At 41.3% G+C, this 18,009-nt stretch overlaps 1 protein-coding gene across 1 annotated transcript; it reads right to left on the reverse strand.

The window, feature by feature from the left end:
- Positions 1–837: 837 nt before the first annotated feature.
- pxdc1b (PX domain containing 1b) lies at positions 838–18,009 on the reverse strand. The gene is made up of 5 exons (XM_061713537.1): positions 17,635–18,009; positions 4,720–4,811; positions 4,043–4,160; positions 3,849–3,960; positions 838–3,386 (listed from the first exon to the last, which is right to left on the reverse strand). The coding sequence occupies exons 1-5, from the start codon at positions 17,888–17,890 to the stop codon at positions 3,263–3,265; spliced, it is 702 nt and encodes a 233-aa protein (XP_061569521.1). The 5' UTR covers positions 17,891–18,009; the 3' UTR covers positions 838–3,262.

Raw genomic sequence — 18,009 nt, forward strand, 5'->3', positions numbered from 1 at the left:
TTAAAGATAAAGTCAACCATGTTAACTTATAATACACTTCCGTATTCATTAAGATTAAACTCATTTTTGACATATTTACACAGCGAAAGATCACCCCACATACAAGATTTAAAAATAAAAAAAAAATTGAATGGTGGTCCGCTTCAAAGACAGAAGTCCACCGCAAAAATAAAGAATTTTGTGTCACTTATAAGACTCGGAAACAATAACAGTTGCCACAATGTGTTTGTCATTCTTTTTTGTTTCTTACTGCGTTAAACTGATTTAGTACCACTGCAGTCAATATTTTGCAGCGACTATGACAAAATATTCAAAGTACAACCATAAGCCTGGAAAATTCCCTTCAGGACACTGACTGTAGCAACATATCACAAGAAAGCTCATATGGTGGGTTTACCTCTGGGCATGAGACGCACCTAGGTCATAAGAGGTATTGCTACGGAGATAAGCTTATTTTTCAATTCCTCCTTCATAAAACAAAACAAACAAAAAAAAAATATATATATATATATATATGTTGTAACAAAACATTGTGTATGACAGCATCGGAGGGCCTAGTGAGGAAAAACAATCTCTGTGGAAGGTAAAACTCGGGGGGAGAAAAAATTATATTTCACATTTCACACATCACATCTCAAAGCTGACTTCATAAGCTCAGGAATTCAGGAACACCCAGGAATTCAGACTTCATGAAGTTGGGATTCATTAGTTTTTATTTTCAAGCTTTTACTGTCCCACTCTGCATTTGTTTTCCTAAAAGATCTCTAATATGTTGTTATGCATGCACGAGCATAGCAACGCCATCTCCGTGTGCGGGACACCAGCAGAAGTCTGCCTGGCACCCACTGCCTTGAGTACAGTGCCCCTCATAGTGCACTCAAGTTGTGTGATTGTTGTGTCAGGCCGTCTCTGAAGGGACTACACTTCCCAGTCTCTGACTTCATCTCAACCTTGTACAACTTAGCTTCCTCTTCTTGATAATCCTTCTCTGATTCAAACATTCACAGCAACACTGGAAGGCCCATTGCTGTCCACCACTGAGCATCAGATTAGGACATTCATTACCTTACATTCTCTTAGCCACCAAATTCCCCCAGCCTTACATGTAACAAACACATTGGACACATGGTGGGGTTCAGTATCGTGTCCATTGATAGAGATATTTGAATTTGGGAAGTGGGGGATCAAATTAAATCAGCAATTCTTCCTTCTCCCTTTGAATTTTCACCTGAGCTACGAATAGTCATAGATTTCTTTATCAATGACTGGTGGCTCATTTAGTGTATTAAAAAAATAAATCTGTTTTTTTCCTCTAAATGAGCTAAAGTGAGTAGAAAGCAAACTTCACAGCACTAGCGACAGAAAAATGAACAGGAGTTTATATGGGATAAATAACTGTTGGAATGGTGGTTTAAAAACATAGTTTAATTCATTCTTCCAAAAATGTTAAACTATATGTTGCAGAACAAAGTCTGACACTTGCACAGCCACCTTAACAAGACATTTCCGGCTTCTTTTCATGAAGCCGGTGCATGTTAGTAAAACAGGGCTGCTTCCAAATTTAATATTGATTTAATCAGTAACTTTTTTGCCAAAACAAAAAAAAAGCATGAAATCGATGTGTACCTTGTGAAAGAGCGGTACTTTCTCACGGGGGGAACAGAGATCATGACTGTTGTACTAAACAGGCTCATGCTGAGGGCATGCTGACGGTTCACGTGCCAAGTTAGTGAGGGTTGAATGCCTTTGTGTTAAGAGGGGCAGAAACCTGGACGCAAACTGCTGTACTACGTTGCAAGACTGCAGGGGTTCAACAACAGTTAATCCTATGCAAATATATATTAAAAGCCTTTCAGTTGCATTCAGCACCTAGAAGTGCTCCACTGTTGGGATGAAAGAGCTGTCCTCACAAAGGCATGCATTTTTACTAAGTGTTTTCTTTTTCACACATATATCCTGCAGATATCGTCGAGCAAAGTTACTCGCCTTCCGTCAGATAAAGAAAGGACTTGTTTTGCCGTTTCGCCACAGGCCGAGCTGCAGACTCCCACACTCTCAACCCCACTCATGTCAGCTTACGGGACAGAAATGACATCAGCAGAGCGATGAATCAAAGCTTTCTTTGCTCCGCGTCATCACTGATCAGATGGCAACTGCAGAAGTGAGACCATTTAGTTTTCCAGATAACATCCCAAATAATCTCTGTCCCCTAAATAAAATAAATTTGTTTTGAAAATGATTACAAACAGAGAAACTTTACAAGCTACATTTAACACAATTACAGTCTGTATTATCATCATCATCATCAGGACAAAAAAATAAAATAAAGTTTAAGGCAGCGTTGAGTTTTCTCATTTTGGAAACCACGAAGATTTTCCTCTTTGTTTTTCTTTTATATTCTTAATCTTGAAAGCAGTCCAAGAACCAAATGAAACAGAAGCACCGTGCAAAATCAGTCTCCTGTTCACGCTTGCAAACAAGAGTCTGCAAGCATAAAACCTTCATCAGTCTTGCTCAGTGCACAATCAGCTCATACTGACGATTCGTTTCAGATGGGAATTTCTCAGCGGCGGCTAAACCCTCTATCGTCTGTCATCACAGCAAGAGCCGTCCGGTTTTTTTCTCTCGGCTCCTGAGAGTCCGGTCATGCCAGACGAAGGTACTGCGCGGCCCAGCAGGAACATCAGAGATTTCAGCGGGTACGCGATCGGAGAGCGAATGCTGGTGGAGAGTGCACCATAAACACTGAACGCACACAAAGCTTCAGGACACTTTTCTGTTTTCCCACAGCAGAGGCGTAACACTGGCCGTAACGCGGCGGCTCGACGACGACAAAGAGACTGAAAATGCATCACAGGAGCAGTTGAGAAGAACATGAAGGACATAAATAAACTGTTCAAATAAAAACTGCTGGTCACTTATACACAATACATGATGGGTGATCCAATAAATAAGATTTGCTTCCAAAAGCAGTCTTCTTCCCACCGCTCTCAGTCGTCATCCAAGTAGCATCTTTAAAAGTTTTGATATGTTTCACGAGACCTTGTTGGCTGTTGCTTTTTAATCAAATGGTTAAAAAGAAAAAGAGGAAGGTTCTGGATGAGGCACGCCGGTGAGATAGTAGACGAATTGGTGTGTTCTTGTGAAGTTGTGCTGCGTACGGCGACAACGTTCAGCAACCGCAGAAGCTGCGTTAGGAAGCAGCATTCAAACAGATCAGGCATGCGAAGCGCTGCATAGTTCTGTCATGTAAAAGAGGCCTTCATTCCAGGATGTCCGTCTCGAACGGGACCAGATGGTAGTAGGACAGGTTGGTGACATACGCCTCCGTTTCCTCATCACACACATCTGTGTCCATCGGCAGAAACTCTGTTCCATCTTCATACCTGGAAACGAAAAGACAAACAAAAGGAAACCACGTTTACCCCCAAAGACAAAGCAGGATGGACCTCTGAGGGCAAAGTGTGGTGATAAATGTCTATGTCGACCCGCAGGGGTGAAGCTGGGGCACCGAAGCGGCAAACGCTCCAGCTGTTTAGCAGGAACGCAAAGCGTTGTTTGGAGTTATGCACCGAGAGGAATGTCTTCCTCTTTTACTTCCTACACACACCCAGGGAAGGATGAAGTGTACAGACACACTTCCTGTTCTCCACAAAAGGAGCGGAAGGTCACATTTAAGGACTTCTTCACTCAACAACTCTAAAGTAAACAAGGAAATACTAAGATAGATGAAAAAAAACAGGCAGTGTTTTCAAATGATCTCACTGAGCAACTTAATTACACACAAATATAATGGTGACTAATCGGGAGGCGGACAGAAATATCGTTGAGTTGCGTCGATTACTCACGTGTGCTCCACGGAGTCCGTGGATGAAGGTCTCTCCTTTTCCTCTGGTATGCTGTGATCAAACACTATGGTCTCTGTGTTGGCCAGACAAAAGCCGTTCGACCGCATGATTTCTGGAAGGCACACAGTGCAAGGTCACCGCTCGAGTTATCCCGACCTTACGGACGCCTATCTATGTGTGACAGTTACGAGTACCTGATATCTTGATTGGACTGTCAAAGCAGGGCTGGATTCTGTGGACCTTGTCATTTCTCAACACCTGGTCCAGCGGCGAGCGCTCGAAGAAGGTCAGCATCACCTCTGACCTGGAATACTGCACACAGATGGTTTTACGAGCTTAGTTTTGTAAAGGGTTTTACAGTCTTGCTGATGAATATATGAATGATTCTGTACAAGATGTCTTGAAGACGGTGCATGTTTTGCTCTAAAACATCATTTCTGCATCAGTTCTGCCATCACAGAAGTATAAATTACCACACTGTGGTAAATCTTGTTTTTTTGACTTATTGGCTTCTAAATCCTTTGCTATAGAGCATAAGGCATCACTTCTGTCCATAAAAATTATCTAAGCACATTTCTATTCTGCGTTAGTCCGTCCCAGACGCCTCAGAGTCCAGAGAAGTCGGCGCTGCCTCTGGACAACGTCAGCATAAGGTTGCTTTTGTTTGTTTTGCTTTGTAAAGATGTGGGTACCATTTGTGGAAATAGCTGTTTGTGTAGATAGGCAAATAATTCCTTTACTGTGCGGGTAAATCAGCTATCGATGCATTGTGGTTCTCGCTGTAGCGAAGTCTGAAGGATCAAAAGGACATGGGTTCCCAGCTTCTTTTTTTTTTTTTTTTTTTTTACACAGGTGAGCATGTCCCACACACCTTGCAGGGCATGTTGATGGCGTTCTTCAGTAATCTCTCCACCTCATTCAGCTTCTCCTCGATGTCATGTGCCTCTTTGATTTTCACCAACCCTGACACATAAATGAAAAAAAAAATGAACAAGTTGAGCTTTGGGATGAATGTATATAAGATTTAGGTACTTTTTTGGTGTATGTATGAAATAAAAACAAAAAACAGTTCTCAACTTAATCATTGTGATCTCTTACTAGTCACATATACATATATAAATGTTTGTTGTTTTTTTTTATATAAGAATTACAAAAAATTGTTGTAAGAAGAGGAGATTTAACCTCCATGACAGATAATACAAGAACATCCAGTTGAAATACCAGAGTTCCTTCTCCTGGGTTTCCTTGTCAAGACCTCGGCAGCACACAGGTTCACATAATACAATTTTATATTAATAATTATTAATTATTATTAATTAATAATCATAATTATTTTTATATTAAAAAAGACAAACAAGATGAAACAACACAGGCAGTAAAAGCTTGGAAAGACTAAGGAAACATAGGGATAGCCTCAAAATCTGACACATTTTACACGGAACACATTTCTTATTATTCTAAAGGAGCACATACATCAAGTATCAATTTCAATTTCATCTGAAGGAATATTGTATTTCTTTTAAGAAGTGTCATCTAGCTCTTGGAGTCTCCTGTCGCTGCTGCAGGCTAAAAAGCAGCCAACGTGACTTCAGATCCCATCCAGGTGCTCTTTTGCAACAATTGCGTGTCGCGTTGCAACACTTCACCGAGCGAGTGACTAAGAAACTCAAGATATAATAACAGAAGCAACAAATGAGAGGGTGACCGAGCCAGAAAGTAGTTCAAGTCCGAGTCCCAGAGTGGACGGGGTGTCTTGGACCTGTGCAATGAAATCTCGAGACTATTAAGGCGTTATGGAGCCAAACGTGTTGCCTAATGTCAGCAAACGTGGACCAGTTGCAGGTCATTGGGCCTCAAAAAAAAACAATTCGATCTCCATGTCCATACGGAGACCTCCTGAACTAATAATGACATGTTAAACAATGTGCAAAGAGAGAGATTAAGTCAGAACCACGATGTGGAAACATTACTTTGATATCTTACTCCTAAGAAATCACATTCTTATCCCAAGACCTAGGAGATAACATAAACAAGATAAAGCGCTAAAGTGTGAGCTTTGAGCTCAGCAAACATCAGCATGCTGCCTTTGTTGCACTGAGCATGTTCACTCGTTTGTCCTCAATCCTTCATGTCCTTCTAGTTTTGCTATATTAATGACTGATTGGTTTTTATTCATTATAAAGAGTATGATATCATATGTGTTGTTTTTGCTCCACCCACCTCCAACACGCATCAATAACACAAACCCCAGGAAACAATCAACCAGACTCTCAGCGGGCTTTAACCTACAAACAAACTCGCCCACAATCAAAATGCCACCTGTAACTATTTCTGTGGTCAGACAACATTTAAGGGAGGTACTATGACCTTTTCCCACTATAAGAATATTATCTGTCAATAAAGTCAGAAGCCAGACAGGTTTGTTTTTTTTGCAGAAAGGTCACTCCAAATGAATAAGAAAAGGTGATAAAGTTTTGATTGCAGTAACCTTTTTCTTAACAATGCCTCATATGACTTGCCCCGTGTTGAAGGAGAAAGGAAACAGACATTATTCATCGTCTTTAGATTATGAAACAGCATGGTGCTGCTGTAAAACGGCCATGTAATTGCCAGAATAGTACTTAACACTAAGTAATAACAGAGACTCCATAATAACGTCAGTGATCATATCAGTCCTCCGTAATACAGGGAATGTAATTTAAGAGGTGGGGGAGCGTAAAATCATCATGTTTAGCTATAGAAGGATACCACCCCTGTGAGTAAGCAGTCAGTAACCCATCAGTGTCAAGCTGACAAAGGGATGTGGTGAGATGAATAATGATGAAGACTGCAGCCTCACTGACGAGGCCGAGGCCTCGTTTAATCCGCACAGGCACAAACGGAGTCACACAGCAGTTACTGTTATAAAGAAGTACTGAGTAAGAGAGCCGAACTGTGTGTTCACCGCTTTATTTATTTATAAAAAAATCACCCACAGTGATGACATTGTACTGTGACGAGTGATGACAGGCAGTTAAGTCGTCGGTAGGAACCCATATTATCTCCTTTTGTTAAACGGAGTCCCTTTGAGAGCAAAATTTATATCCTGCCATGCAAAGCATCAAGTCAGGGATCAAATCAAGACAAGTACCCTTTATTTATTGCGTGTGGGCTCGCTAGACACTCAGAAAGAGGCTAGGATACTGTACGTTAAAATGAGATATATGCTTTAATTGAAGAAGAGGTTACAGTATTTATGTAAAAGCAGCATTTTAAATTTTTCATATGGTGTTTTCTAAAAACAGAGAAAAACCCCGGGTATTTTCTTTGTTTTTTTTCCCCCCATTTTTAAGAAAAATCAAGTTGAATACGTTTAAAGTGATGTCTGACCATAAGTCCTTCAGTCAATAAAGGGAAGTAAAATCCTGTAGTTCTTCAACTGACCACTAGGGGCTCCAAAAGGTAGTCCATCTCCATGTTAGTGTCCAACTTTACAGCCAAAAAGACGGTACCAAAAACGGTTTGGGGGCTACAAAGACAGATTTCACATAAACAGCAACCGAAGCACGATTAGTCGACTGCCCCAAGTTCATCGTCTGCTACTCCTCGCACCAGCCAGAGCAGCTCGGCCCTCCACTGGATTAACCTTCACCTCAGATCATCCCAGGACACTTCCAGCTTTACTAGATGGACTACAAGCCAAAGGGTAACCAGTTGGCGACTGCCAGGCTGCCAGACAACTGGGAGACCACAACTCCCAGTGGAGCCCCCCCCAGTTCCTGTTTCAGCTCCAACAGTACTCATTGTGTCTTCCCATAGACGTAGACACTTACTTACAAAGGATATTCTTGGTATTCTCCCATCCCATCTCTATCTCTTAAATTCTTGAAAACAGCTCTGGAAGGTCCTTGTGGAAAAAGGCGTTTGCATTTGCTGCTGCTGCCCTACGCTTAGAATAGGCTCCGGACTCACTTCAACCTCAAATATCTGGGCTTATTACATGACTTTTAACATAATTTATATTCTACATGCATCCACTTCAGGCTGAAGCTGTCATGATTGATCAACGTAAGGCATGATCCCAATGACTTTTGAAACCTTTAAAGTTCTGAAATAAATGATAATTTAAAGTATCTAAGCAGTTGTTTTGTAGTGCTTATGTAGACATTTTATGTTTATATAGTATTTATGTGTTTGTAACTCTGGTGCTCTTGACTGCTGGCTGTGTTGGTCAGGGCAAAAGTCTCTCCTTGGTCAAATAAAGGTTAATAAACGTGAATAAATTTAGTTTAAGTAGTGACAATTAAATATAAGATGGACAGACTGATTGGGATCTAAATTAATGTAAACTAACATAAGTTAGCATCAAAAGTTGCCATCATAGTGTTAGTGTGAAACAAAACCAAGCTGACATGTGGCATGTACCAGTGACCTCCGAGCTTGTCTGTTCTGGCCATTTGGCCAGTTTTGGCTTATCCGGGTTGGGCAGAGTCAGCAGAATTCAATTTGGCTTCAATCTGATTCTTCAGAAAAACTCTGGGTGACATCAGGGAGGGTTTGTCCAGTTCTTTTAAATCAGAACATAAGATACCACCAAAGGTTGTTGATCCACTGCATTTAAGTACGCTTTTGTGAGTGTCGCTTTCTGATTTTACCAGGACACTTGAGCAGCAAATCATCTAAACTGTTGGTTTCTATTAAAAAGTATAAGTGCTGATACCACAATAACAGCTCCACAGGAACCTCAATAACACCCTCCCTGCACAGCCAAGATGGGAAGCAGGAAACGCTGGAGCCACATGCATGAAAATTACTAAAGAAAATATAGATTTCTTTCCATTTAATTTCAGACTTTCGATGTTTGCCATAATTACAGGGTTGTCAGTTTTTCACCAACAGTTTTCCAACAACAATCTCTGCATTTCCTCCAACATCCTGTTGAAGTGTTCATTTCCTGCCTGGACTTCTCAGCTTCCTGGTATTGGGTTGAAACTAATTACGCAACAATCTTCAAGATTATTCCATGTGAATTGGCCTCAGAACATTTTATACTTAAAGTAAAACCTGAGACACTTGTAGTTTTTCCCCCTCTTTGCTTTAAGTCCTGATTATCTATGTTTTCTGAGTAAAGGCACGCGACTGCATTTATCTTATGACGGTTACAGGACATGGATCGTTACAAGATGCAACGTCTGTAAGATCAGAGATACAGTATCAGATGGCAACATAAAAGTGGAGGTCCGCAGCTTCCTTAAACGTCTCATCTGGAACAACCATCAGATGTGGTAAGAGACGTTTCAGAGCCACCTTCTGTTCTCATCTGATAAGCTCAAGTCGGCTGCAGAACGCTGCATCATTCAACCTGTAATTTGCCACGGTTTCCTCAGAGTTTTACTTCTGGATGCTTCAGGCAACATCAGGACAACATCAATACCGGAACAGTAAAAATCATCTCTGTCCCTCGACACTTTGTTGCAGGTTCATTTCAATGCAAAGTTGTGTTTCACTTTCTAAATGCTGTCTTCATTTTACATTTACATGTTGAGTTTGCTCCTCACGAGGTTGAGTTTACACTGCTGTGTCACCGTCTCATGCTAATATACTAAAAGATGAGTCATCTGCTTACACTTGAACTTGGGTTGCCAAATCAGCATCGAGCTTAAAAAAAAGCAGCGGTTTAGTTGCTTTTTTCAACCTCGCAGCTCTGTGACTCGGCTCTCCCTGCTGCTTCCCTAACTGAGAAGTGCAGCAGAACTGTGTCCTTTTGCAGAGAGTAAGGGATTAGGGTTATGCTCCGAGGAGATGAGAAGAATGAATGTGTCTAAATAAGGGGAGGACAACAGCGGGCATGTTTGGAGAGTCCGTCCAAGAAAGAGTTCACGGTGTTTCCATCGTGTGGCTCACGGGGAAAGGAAGATATCCATCTGAATAACTTTTGTGAAAAGAGATCTTTTAAGGATAGCTATCCTTTTTTTGCCATTCGTCACCTTTGGCACAACTCAGAAAAAAGCAAGACACTTCATCCCAGCAGGTGGACATCCAGGCTGAGGTCCCTTAAAGGGGACCTATTATGAAAAACACGTTAACATATATAAAGTGGTCTCCCCTCAGCCTGACAACTCAGAGAAGGAGGAAAGCAACCAAATTCTGCAGTGTCTGTACAGCCGCCCGGATGAACCATCCAGTGTCATGTGGCTTCTACGAGCCATTCAGATTCTGCTCCCTTTCTGCTCCGAAAACCATTCGTTTTAATGGTTCCGTTCGTTCGTTACGTAACGAAAATGTTACATCGGTTGGCCTCCGATGCGTGAAACCACGTCCACAACTAACTCCGCCGGCCGGAGCTTCCTCCATTTTTTCGTAGAGGTGTTTCGCGTCATTCAGGCAGCCAATCAGCACAGTGCCTCATTATCATAGCCCCGCCCACTCAGAATCCTGCATAGATAATGAGGTTAGAGACTGGGATGATAAAGACATGACTCAGAGGCTGAATTTCTAATTTATTTAGTAAAAACAATCAAAAGCTTGTTTTTAAGACATTCAAAGCCTGTTTAAATCAGGACTTTTCAGAGGTTATGCACTAAAATATGAAAAAAAAGCTTTAACTCTATGCACGTTCTCTAATTCTGTAGGCCAGAAAACTCTAAAACACCTGTAAACACACATCACCACTCATTATTTACTCTTTTCTATTAAAAATGGGATGTTTAAAAATAACCTTCATCTGAAAACTGACGTTGCTGCGATCGGTCCAGATTGCTTTGCTAGAAAGGTTTCCCATTGTTCCAGGCTTTTCCTGGAAACATTCATGGAGCACCACCACTCGGAATGTTAGCGCTGCCGCTGTTATGAAAAGGAATGATCATACCATAAGAGTAAAGATAAACATAGATATAAAAGTAATGACTTTATACATTTCACTTCATTTTATGGTTCATTAAGATTAATATTGCATTATATTGTCTAAATCATTGTTTTTTAGACATTGACATTGTCATGGTGAACTTCTAGTGGAAAACAATGTGTTAAAGAGTGGAACATGTTTTTGACTTAAAGGAGCATTTAATTAGGGACCGTTAGAGATGGCATCAACAGAAGGCGGTGCTAAGTAGCGTGCAGCGGAGCAGAAACACCGCCAATGACTGACTGTTATCGCTTTAGCAGTAAAAACTTGTTGATCCTAGGGGTCTCGAGCGATTCCGAAAGCATTGTGGTTTTTTTTAACCAGGAAAACCGTCTCCAGCCTCATCACTAACGCTCTAGTACGTTCTATCCCGGTAGAAACGCCTGTGAATGGAAGGAGGTCGTCCATGGGAACGGCTGGACGGACTGAGAGCTCACTGTAGATTTAACATTTTATTTGGGCGGTCTTCGAACTGTGCAAGTGTAAGCGAACAGATAAGCGAGTGGTTTCTATCATCTCATCAAAAATTCAGAACCGCAAACAAATCAGATTATCAAGTTACATGAAATGAATGGACCTAATAAGATTCAAATTCATATTGGAGATTTCCCTGAATACAACCAATACGTGACAGATGTTCTGTACTTACTACGCAGTGATCGATATCTATTGACTGTTTATTTATATGAAAAATAGCATTTAAGTTACAATTATAATGTATTTCATTTTATTGATGGAACATCTGTGGTTTCTAAACATTTCTAATTTAGTTTATTCCCCATTATAGAGGGATTAAGGGGTGGGTTTAATAGTGTGTGGGGAATGCAGTACAAGAAAAAAAAGCACTTTGTATCACATGCACTATAAAGCTAAAATTGCGGCACTTGTAGGAAGATGTGAATAAGTTTAAAGAAGGGGAGATCGCCAATGCTGTCTACATCCCATCCGTCACATGTGAGGTAAGTGTTGTGGGCCTTTCACAGATCCAGCGGGACTAAATATGGAAGGTCCACTCCTCTCCGAGTCACCCTCCGACTCTCTTTCTCATCATTACATCAGTCTGAAAAGCTCTGCACGCCTTCGTTGTTGCCTGGCTGCAGCACAGAAACAGGAAAACATGACTCGAGCCAGAGACTGCGACTGGGAAAGGCCAGAGATCAAAACGTCTGAAAGGCAGCTAGACAGGAAGCATATTAAAAATAAGCAAGCATTAACAAAACTTGATTAAGTTAATGCTACCAGTGCTGTGGTTCCGGCCCATCAATATAATGCTTAAGCCAGCCAGAGTGTCTGAAATAACTTTCATGTCGGCCTCAGCCGACTCTGTCACACTTCCATTTAACATTTCACTGCGATCTGGATAAAAGGCGTGACAGACATGAGTAAAGAAGTGAGAAGTCAGTCATGAGATCCGAGACGTCTCTCCCCACATTGCACAGCGCACTGAACTGGCAAAAGAGGCGCAGCCTGCTGTCAACAGCTCTGTCAGCTATTTCGGTGTCTGAGCAGGAAGTAAAGCTTTCCAGCCGCCACTAAAACACTCGTACAGGCTCAGTGGCCGGGGACAAAAGGGAAGTGCCAAGGAAACTTTAGGAGACCATAAAAATGGAGCAAACTGGGAGCTCGACCAAATCCAGCGCGCTGCCAGGGCACCGCAGGATGAGAAGCAGAACCTGAGGGTTAGACGTGCAGCCTGCAGACCCTGCTCTCCAGAAAGAGCTGCATACCATTATTTGTGCTTATGTGACATGATGTCATCAGCAGAGAACGTTACAGCGACCTGCAACATGTTGGTTTGTCGTGATTATTACATTTTAGTTTGGGACTTTTCCCCAATCACAAATAAGATTTGAATGTCTTCAGTACACTGATGGAGCTTTGGTGCTTATTTAAATCATGCTCTGTAAAGTACAGACTTCCAACAAATTAAAGTCTCTTATCAGCATTTCTCTTGCCCCCTGAGGTTCAGTTTTAAACTGTTCAAACACATATTTATATTCATTTCCTAATCAACAGCACAAATAATTGCCTTTCTATTGCTTCTCACTACCCATAAGACCTGCATGGAAACAACTGAATGGTTGTTCTTATGGCACGTAGGGGAAAATAACCAGATATCTAAGCATTTTCTACCCCCCCCCCCACCCACTCTTGGTGCAGTTCAGGTAAAGCCTTGTTTTCACGTTACACATACACACCTGTTTACTCACTTACACGCTCCCCACAGTTTTGGGGACAGAGTGGTCTTGACTCAGTTTAAGAGACCAGGGACGGCTACTGTTTTTGTTTTTTTGATTGTTTTTCCTCTATCTTTCAGATTCATTCACACTTTCTTTCCTTCTGTTCACAAAAAATAAAATAAAAAAATAAATGAAAAGAGCTTCATCCAAGGAAAGAAGAAAATTGTACCCTTTCCAAACTTGCAAAGCTCTCCTTTCATTTAGCTGATTTAGCTGAATGTTTAGGTTTTATGTCTAAATGACTTTTCTGTAACATTTTGTGACAGTAATCCGACTGGTTTGGACCACGTAACGCAGACGTATCACTTTCAGCATTATATAACTGCGACAGTCACATAAATAGACGTGCCCAGCAGCAGGGCCTTAAAGGAGCATTCTGGAGTTAAAATAATCTTCGGCCTCTTATTAGTCGGTCGGAGCTGTAAACTTTCCTTAGGGACTAAAATAGTGTGAACATGTTTACAGCTAAATGGCCGTTAATGTAAACTGTCCTACAACATAATAAAAAGCTATTTCAAGCCACTGACTAGACTCAAAATGTCACTCATAGGTCAGATTTTGGACAGGGTATCCACAGAAAAAACAAAGGGAACTTTAACTTTGTATGTATCTCGATCAAAACTAGGCCTGTGTTGAAAAAAATCGATTCTCCGATTTTAAATCGATTCTCATATTAATTCCTAAAAATCGATTCATATGTCTAAAGATCGATTTAAAAAAAAAAAAAAGTTTTGTTTTTTTTCTCCATCATTACATTACAACTTTTGGTATTTTTTTGTTTATGCCCAAAAAAGGAATATTTTGTTGGACAGGAGAATAACTGATGCCATGTTTTTGCCTTTAAATATGTTTAAAGGTATGAAAACATTAAAGTTTTCAGTTATAATTGCATACATTGTCTTTATTTCTTTGCTTTATATACTGTCTTGGGGTTACATTTGCATAAATGTTAAAAACCAAATTCTCATAAATGTGGAAAAAATGAAAGCGATTTCTTTCGTCCTCTGTTTCCTCCCTGGATCTGTTTGATAATTCTGACCCACATGATGTTTCTGAAAGCAGTTCTATCAGCATTCTGGGAGCTGATTGGTCCTTACAGCATCATTAGCTGCCAATACTTGCTGTTGAATCTCAATATAATAATAGTATTAATATGTTGCATAACTAGACATATAATTCATGCAACAGATGAAAAAACTGTTTTATTAACAGTAACCCAAATCAATATCGGATCGAATCGGATCGTGATAATCAATTCTGAATCTTAAGAATCAGAATCGAATCGATTCTTGATATTTGAATCGATCCCCAGCCCTAATCAAAACAGCTTTGATTCACAAGGTTTTAATCAAAGTCTCCACTCCTCCGTATCTAATGATGTTTTAACTCCAGGACGCTCCTTTATTTTTGTATTTTCATCAACCGCTCAGAGGAATCCTAGAGATTGCATTTATAAGATTAATAGTAGCAAACGTCAAGTTAACAAGAAGTTAGTTTAGTTCCACCTCATGCTTCTGCTCTTTGATTATTTACCAACATTTACAAGTCTTTCCATCCACCAACACTTTGCTTAGCACCATGCGTTAGGCATGCCTGGGACTCTAATGTGAGCTGCCACGGTGATGAAGTGGTTGTGGGAAAACTGAGATGCAGTGATTCCACAAGATAGCACGTACTGGTCTGGGTATTTTAGCCGTGGGCCTCAAAGGCAGGAGCAAAACCCTACACATCACATTTTTAACCCCCTAAATATTGACGAAGTACAAACATAATCAGCACTTTGTGGTCTACAGGAGGAGGACATTGTTACTTATTAACCTGGACAAGCAAACACATGTGAATGTCAGCCAGGAGGGAAAACAGCCCCATTGATTATGTTGATTATCTCGTCTTGTTTTGTTTAACTTACACAAGCCTCTGTTGTGGAAGCTGCCGCTCCACATCTACATATGATTCAAAACTGATGACTCAACTCTGAAAGGAGCTGGTGGCACTCGCCCTGTTAAGTGTTGTAAACATTTTCCTCGTGCAGCTGTTCTAGTCTGCCACTAATCCAACAAAAAAAAGGGGGAAGAAAATGCTGAAAGACACAAATCAGCAGCTGTTGAGCTATCTGTAGAGAAGGCAAACAGGAACAGGACTTTTCAGGGGATTACAAGGGCAAAATTTTCTTCCGCTGACTCCACAACTGGATACGCTATGCAGATGTGGAAGGAGAAAAAGAAATATGTTCAGTAACTCCAAAAAGGCAAAGGTACTAATAGGTGCATTCATTGGAGTGAGTGATGCCTGGTATAAATGTACATGAATAGGTTACATTTTTCATGTATCCAACCAAAATATGTCTTTCTTCTAACATCAATCACAAAACACTCCTCCAGAACACATGAATGTTGGCAAGCTATTATCTAACTACCTCTTGCCATGGGTGTGAGGTAGGCGAAAGATGAGCAGGGTTTTAGTCACCATGACATCATTCTTTACACCCTTCTGTTGCTTTGTTTCTTACTACCAAGGAACCGCCTCACTAATGTTTATTCCCATTTATTTCTTATTTTAAAACCACAGCAGTTTCTGCTTCGCTAGGCCAATTCAACCGGGGGCAGTATTACCACCACAGACCGCAGTAAAAGAAGTGGGCAATCCCCTTGTGACATCATCCATGGGGTTTCTGGAGAGGGCTTTTGAAGCTTCTTCATCTTCTCTCAGCATGACATAATGTTGGTAGGAACTAACGCCACGCAACCCAGTCACAACGTGACCTGAGGTCAACCTGTGATAGCCAGGTCATGGTGGCCCACAGGTCCAACGAACCTGGCGGCCTCGGCACCTGAGCAATTGGTAGACGAGTGTGATGCGGCGCAACTACAGGTACCGGTTGGTTAGTACTCTGCTTGGTCAACTTGGAAGGATCCGAAAATTATCTTTAAATTAAGGAAATGACTATGTTGCCAGTTTTTCACATGGGTCCAGTTAAAGTTTCATTGAGTGATCTAACACTTCCACCATGGAGATGTAAACAATATTTAGAATCTAGACTTGTGGCTCCCGAGACCGGTCTAGGTCTCAAGGCCAGTCTCAAGACCACTTTTTTGTGGTATTGGTCTTGTCTCAGTCTTGACAGTCCACAGTCTTGGTCTTGTCTCGGTTTTTCTCGGTCTCTTCACGTCTCGGACTCTGATAATTGAGATGCCATTGCACACACCAAGGTGACAGAACCTTGTGATCACCAGTTTTTCAGTGTAATTTGGCTACTTTAATGGTAAAATAAATAATGATAATTGTGTGTATCTTTAATATTTAAAATTCACGTTTCATCTGCAAATTAAGTACAATTTAAATCAGTAATATTTACTATTCATCAGACTTTTCTGAGGTGGAGGGGGGTGGTGGAGGCTGGTTATTCTGGTAGATGACTTTGGGACTAGTTAGTAGTCGTGTCAATCATCAAATAGTGCAGAAATAGCAGTAGTGCAGTCACCACACGTATTTGATCTCAGCTAATTGATGAAAACATTTATAGTAACTTCACACACGGGGCATCCGCAGTCTCTGTTATTGTCCTGCAGTTGAATACAACCTCATATGGAAACTAAGCAGCTGAACCAGGATGGTGCTGATGTTCTACAACTCAAGCAAGATGACAAAATAACTACGTTTTTTCTGGTCTTGGTCTTGAGCTGAACTAGTCTTGGTCGTGACACTCTCTGGTCTTGGTAGTGTCTTGGTCTCGGTTTAGGCGATCTTGACTACAAGTCTACTAGAGCTGATCCAGAACGCTGCCGCCAGAGTCCTTACAAACACCAGGAAACTGGACCACATTACACCAGTCATAAAATCACTACACTGGATTCCAGTGAGTCAAAGGATAGAGTTTAAAATCTTACTGCTGGTCTATAAAGACCTGAATGGTCTTGGACCAAAATCCATGGTTGATCTGTTAGTTCCTATTAAGCTCCCAGACCCCTGAGGTTCATCTGGATCTGGTTTGTTGTGGTTCCCAAGAACCAGAACCAAGCAAGGTGAGGCAGCGTTCAGTTATTCTGCTCCTCACCGGTGGAACAAACTTCCTGTAGACCTGAGGTCTGCTCCAACTGTAGATCCTTTAAATCAGGCCTAAAAACATTACTGTTTACTGAAGCGTACTTCTAAATTAAATACTTACCTGCTGTACTCTACTGCCCTTATTTTTAACAACTTGTGCTTTTTATTATTTTACCTCTTTTCTTATCATTTTATTTCATTTATTTGTTATTTAAGCATACTCTTATATCAGCAACTTGTGCTTTTTATTATTTTACCATTTTTTCTCATAATTTTATGTCATTTATTTGTTATTTACTGTCTAATTATGTCTTGCCGCTTTGAAGCACTTTGAATTACCTTGTGTTGAATTGTGCTATATAAATAAACTTGCCTTGCCTTGCCTTGCCTAGAACCACAAAAGCAAAAAAAAAAAAAAAAAAAAAAAATTAAAACTAATTTTAGGTGAACAAAAGTGTAAGTAATCCCACTGAATAATGATTTAAGGACCCCCAAGCTCCCTGCGGCCCCCGGAGGGGCCCGCTACGCCCCTGCTCCCTGACCTCCCTGTTATCAGCTGATCCAGCTGCTCCGTCAGGGTTTCCCCTGCGACTGTCTGCGCTTCTCCCGCCAGACCAACCTTCTATCAGGGGGGATTTAGAGAGATCTCGCCTGTCCTCGGGGAACGACTCCAGCAGCCTCTTAAACAGCCGCCCCAGGTCCGAGTAACTCCGGTGCAAGTACAAGATATTCCTGTCGGACCACTCGGTGCGGATCTCGAAGAACTCCTCTTCCTCGCCGCGCTGGCTGATGATGAGCCTGCGGATCCCGTTCACCCAGCAGTCCCGCACGAACATGTTGACCAGAGACGTGCCTTCAAACACGGCCGATGCCATTCCTCGGGACTTCAGTCCAGCATGCTGGGAGGGGACTGTTGTTGACGGCTCGCCAACAACACCGGCGCAACTTCTGCAACTTTTCCGCCGGCCGGAGCGCAGTGTGTTCTGCAGAAGCT

This window comes from Cololabis saira, chromosome 22 (genome assembly GCF_033807715.1).
Source record: "Cololabis saira isolate AMF1-May2022 chromosome 22, fColSai1.1, whole genome shotgun sequence".
In the NCBI taxonomy this organism is placed as follows: Eukaryota; Metazoa; Chordata; class Actinopteri; order Beloniformes; family Belonidae; genus Cololabis; species Cololabis saira.

Coding starts and splice junctions, on each gene's coding strand:
- pxdc1b (XM_061713537.1), bottom strand. CDS start 17,890: ATGGCATCGGCCGTGTTTGAAGGCACGTCTCTGGTCAACATGTTCGTG. Junction 4,161..4,719: donor CCATCAACATGCCCTGCAAG/GTGTGTGGGACA, acceptor ATCTGTGTGCAG/TATTCCAGGTCAGAGGTGAT. Junction 3,961..4,042: donor CAGTCCAATCAAGATATCAG/GTACTCGTAACT, acceptor TGTGCCTTCCAG/AAATCATGCGGTCGAACGGC.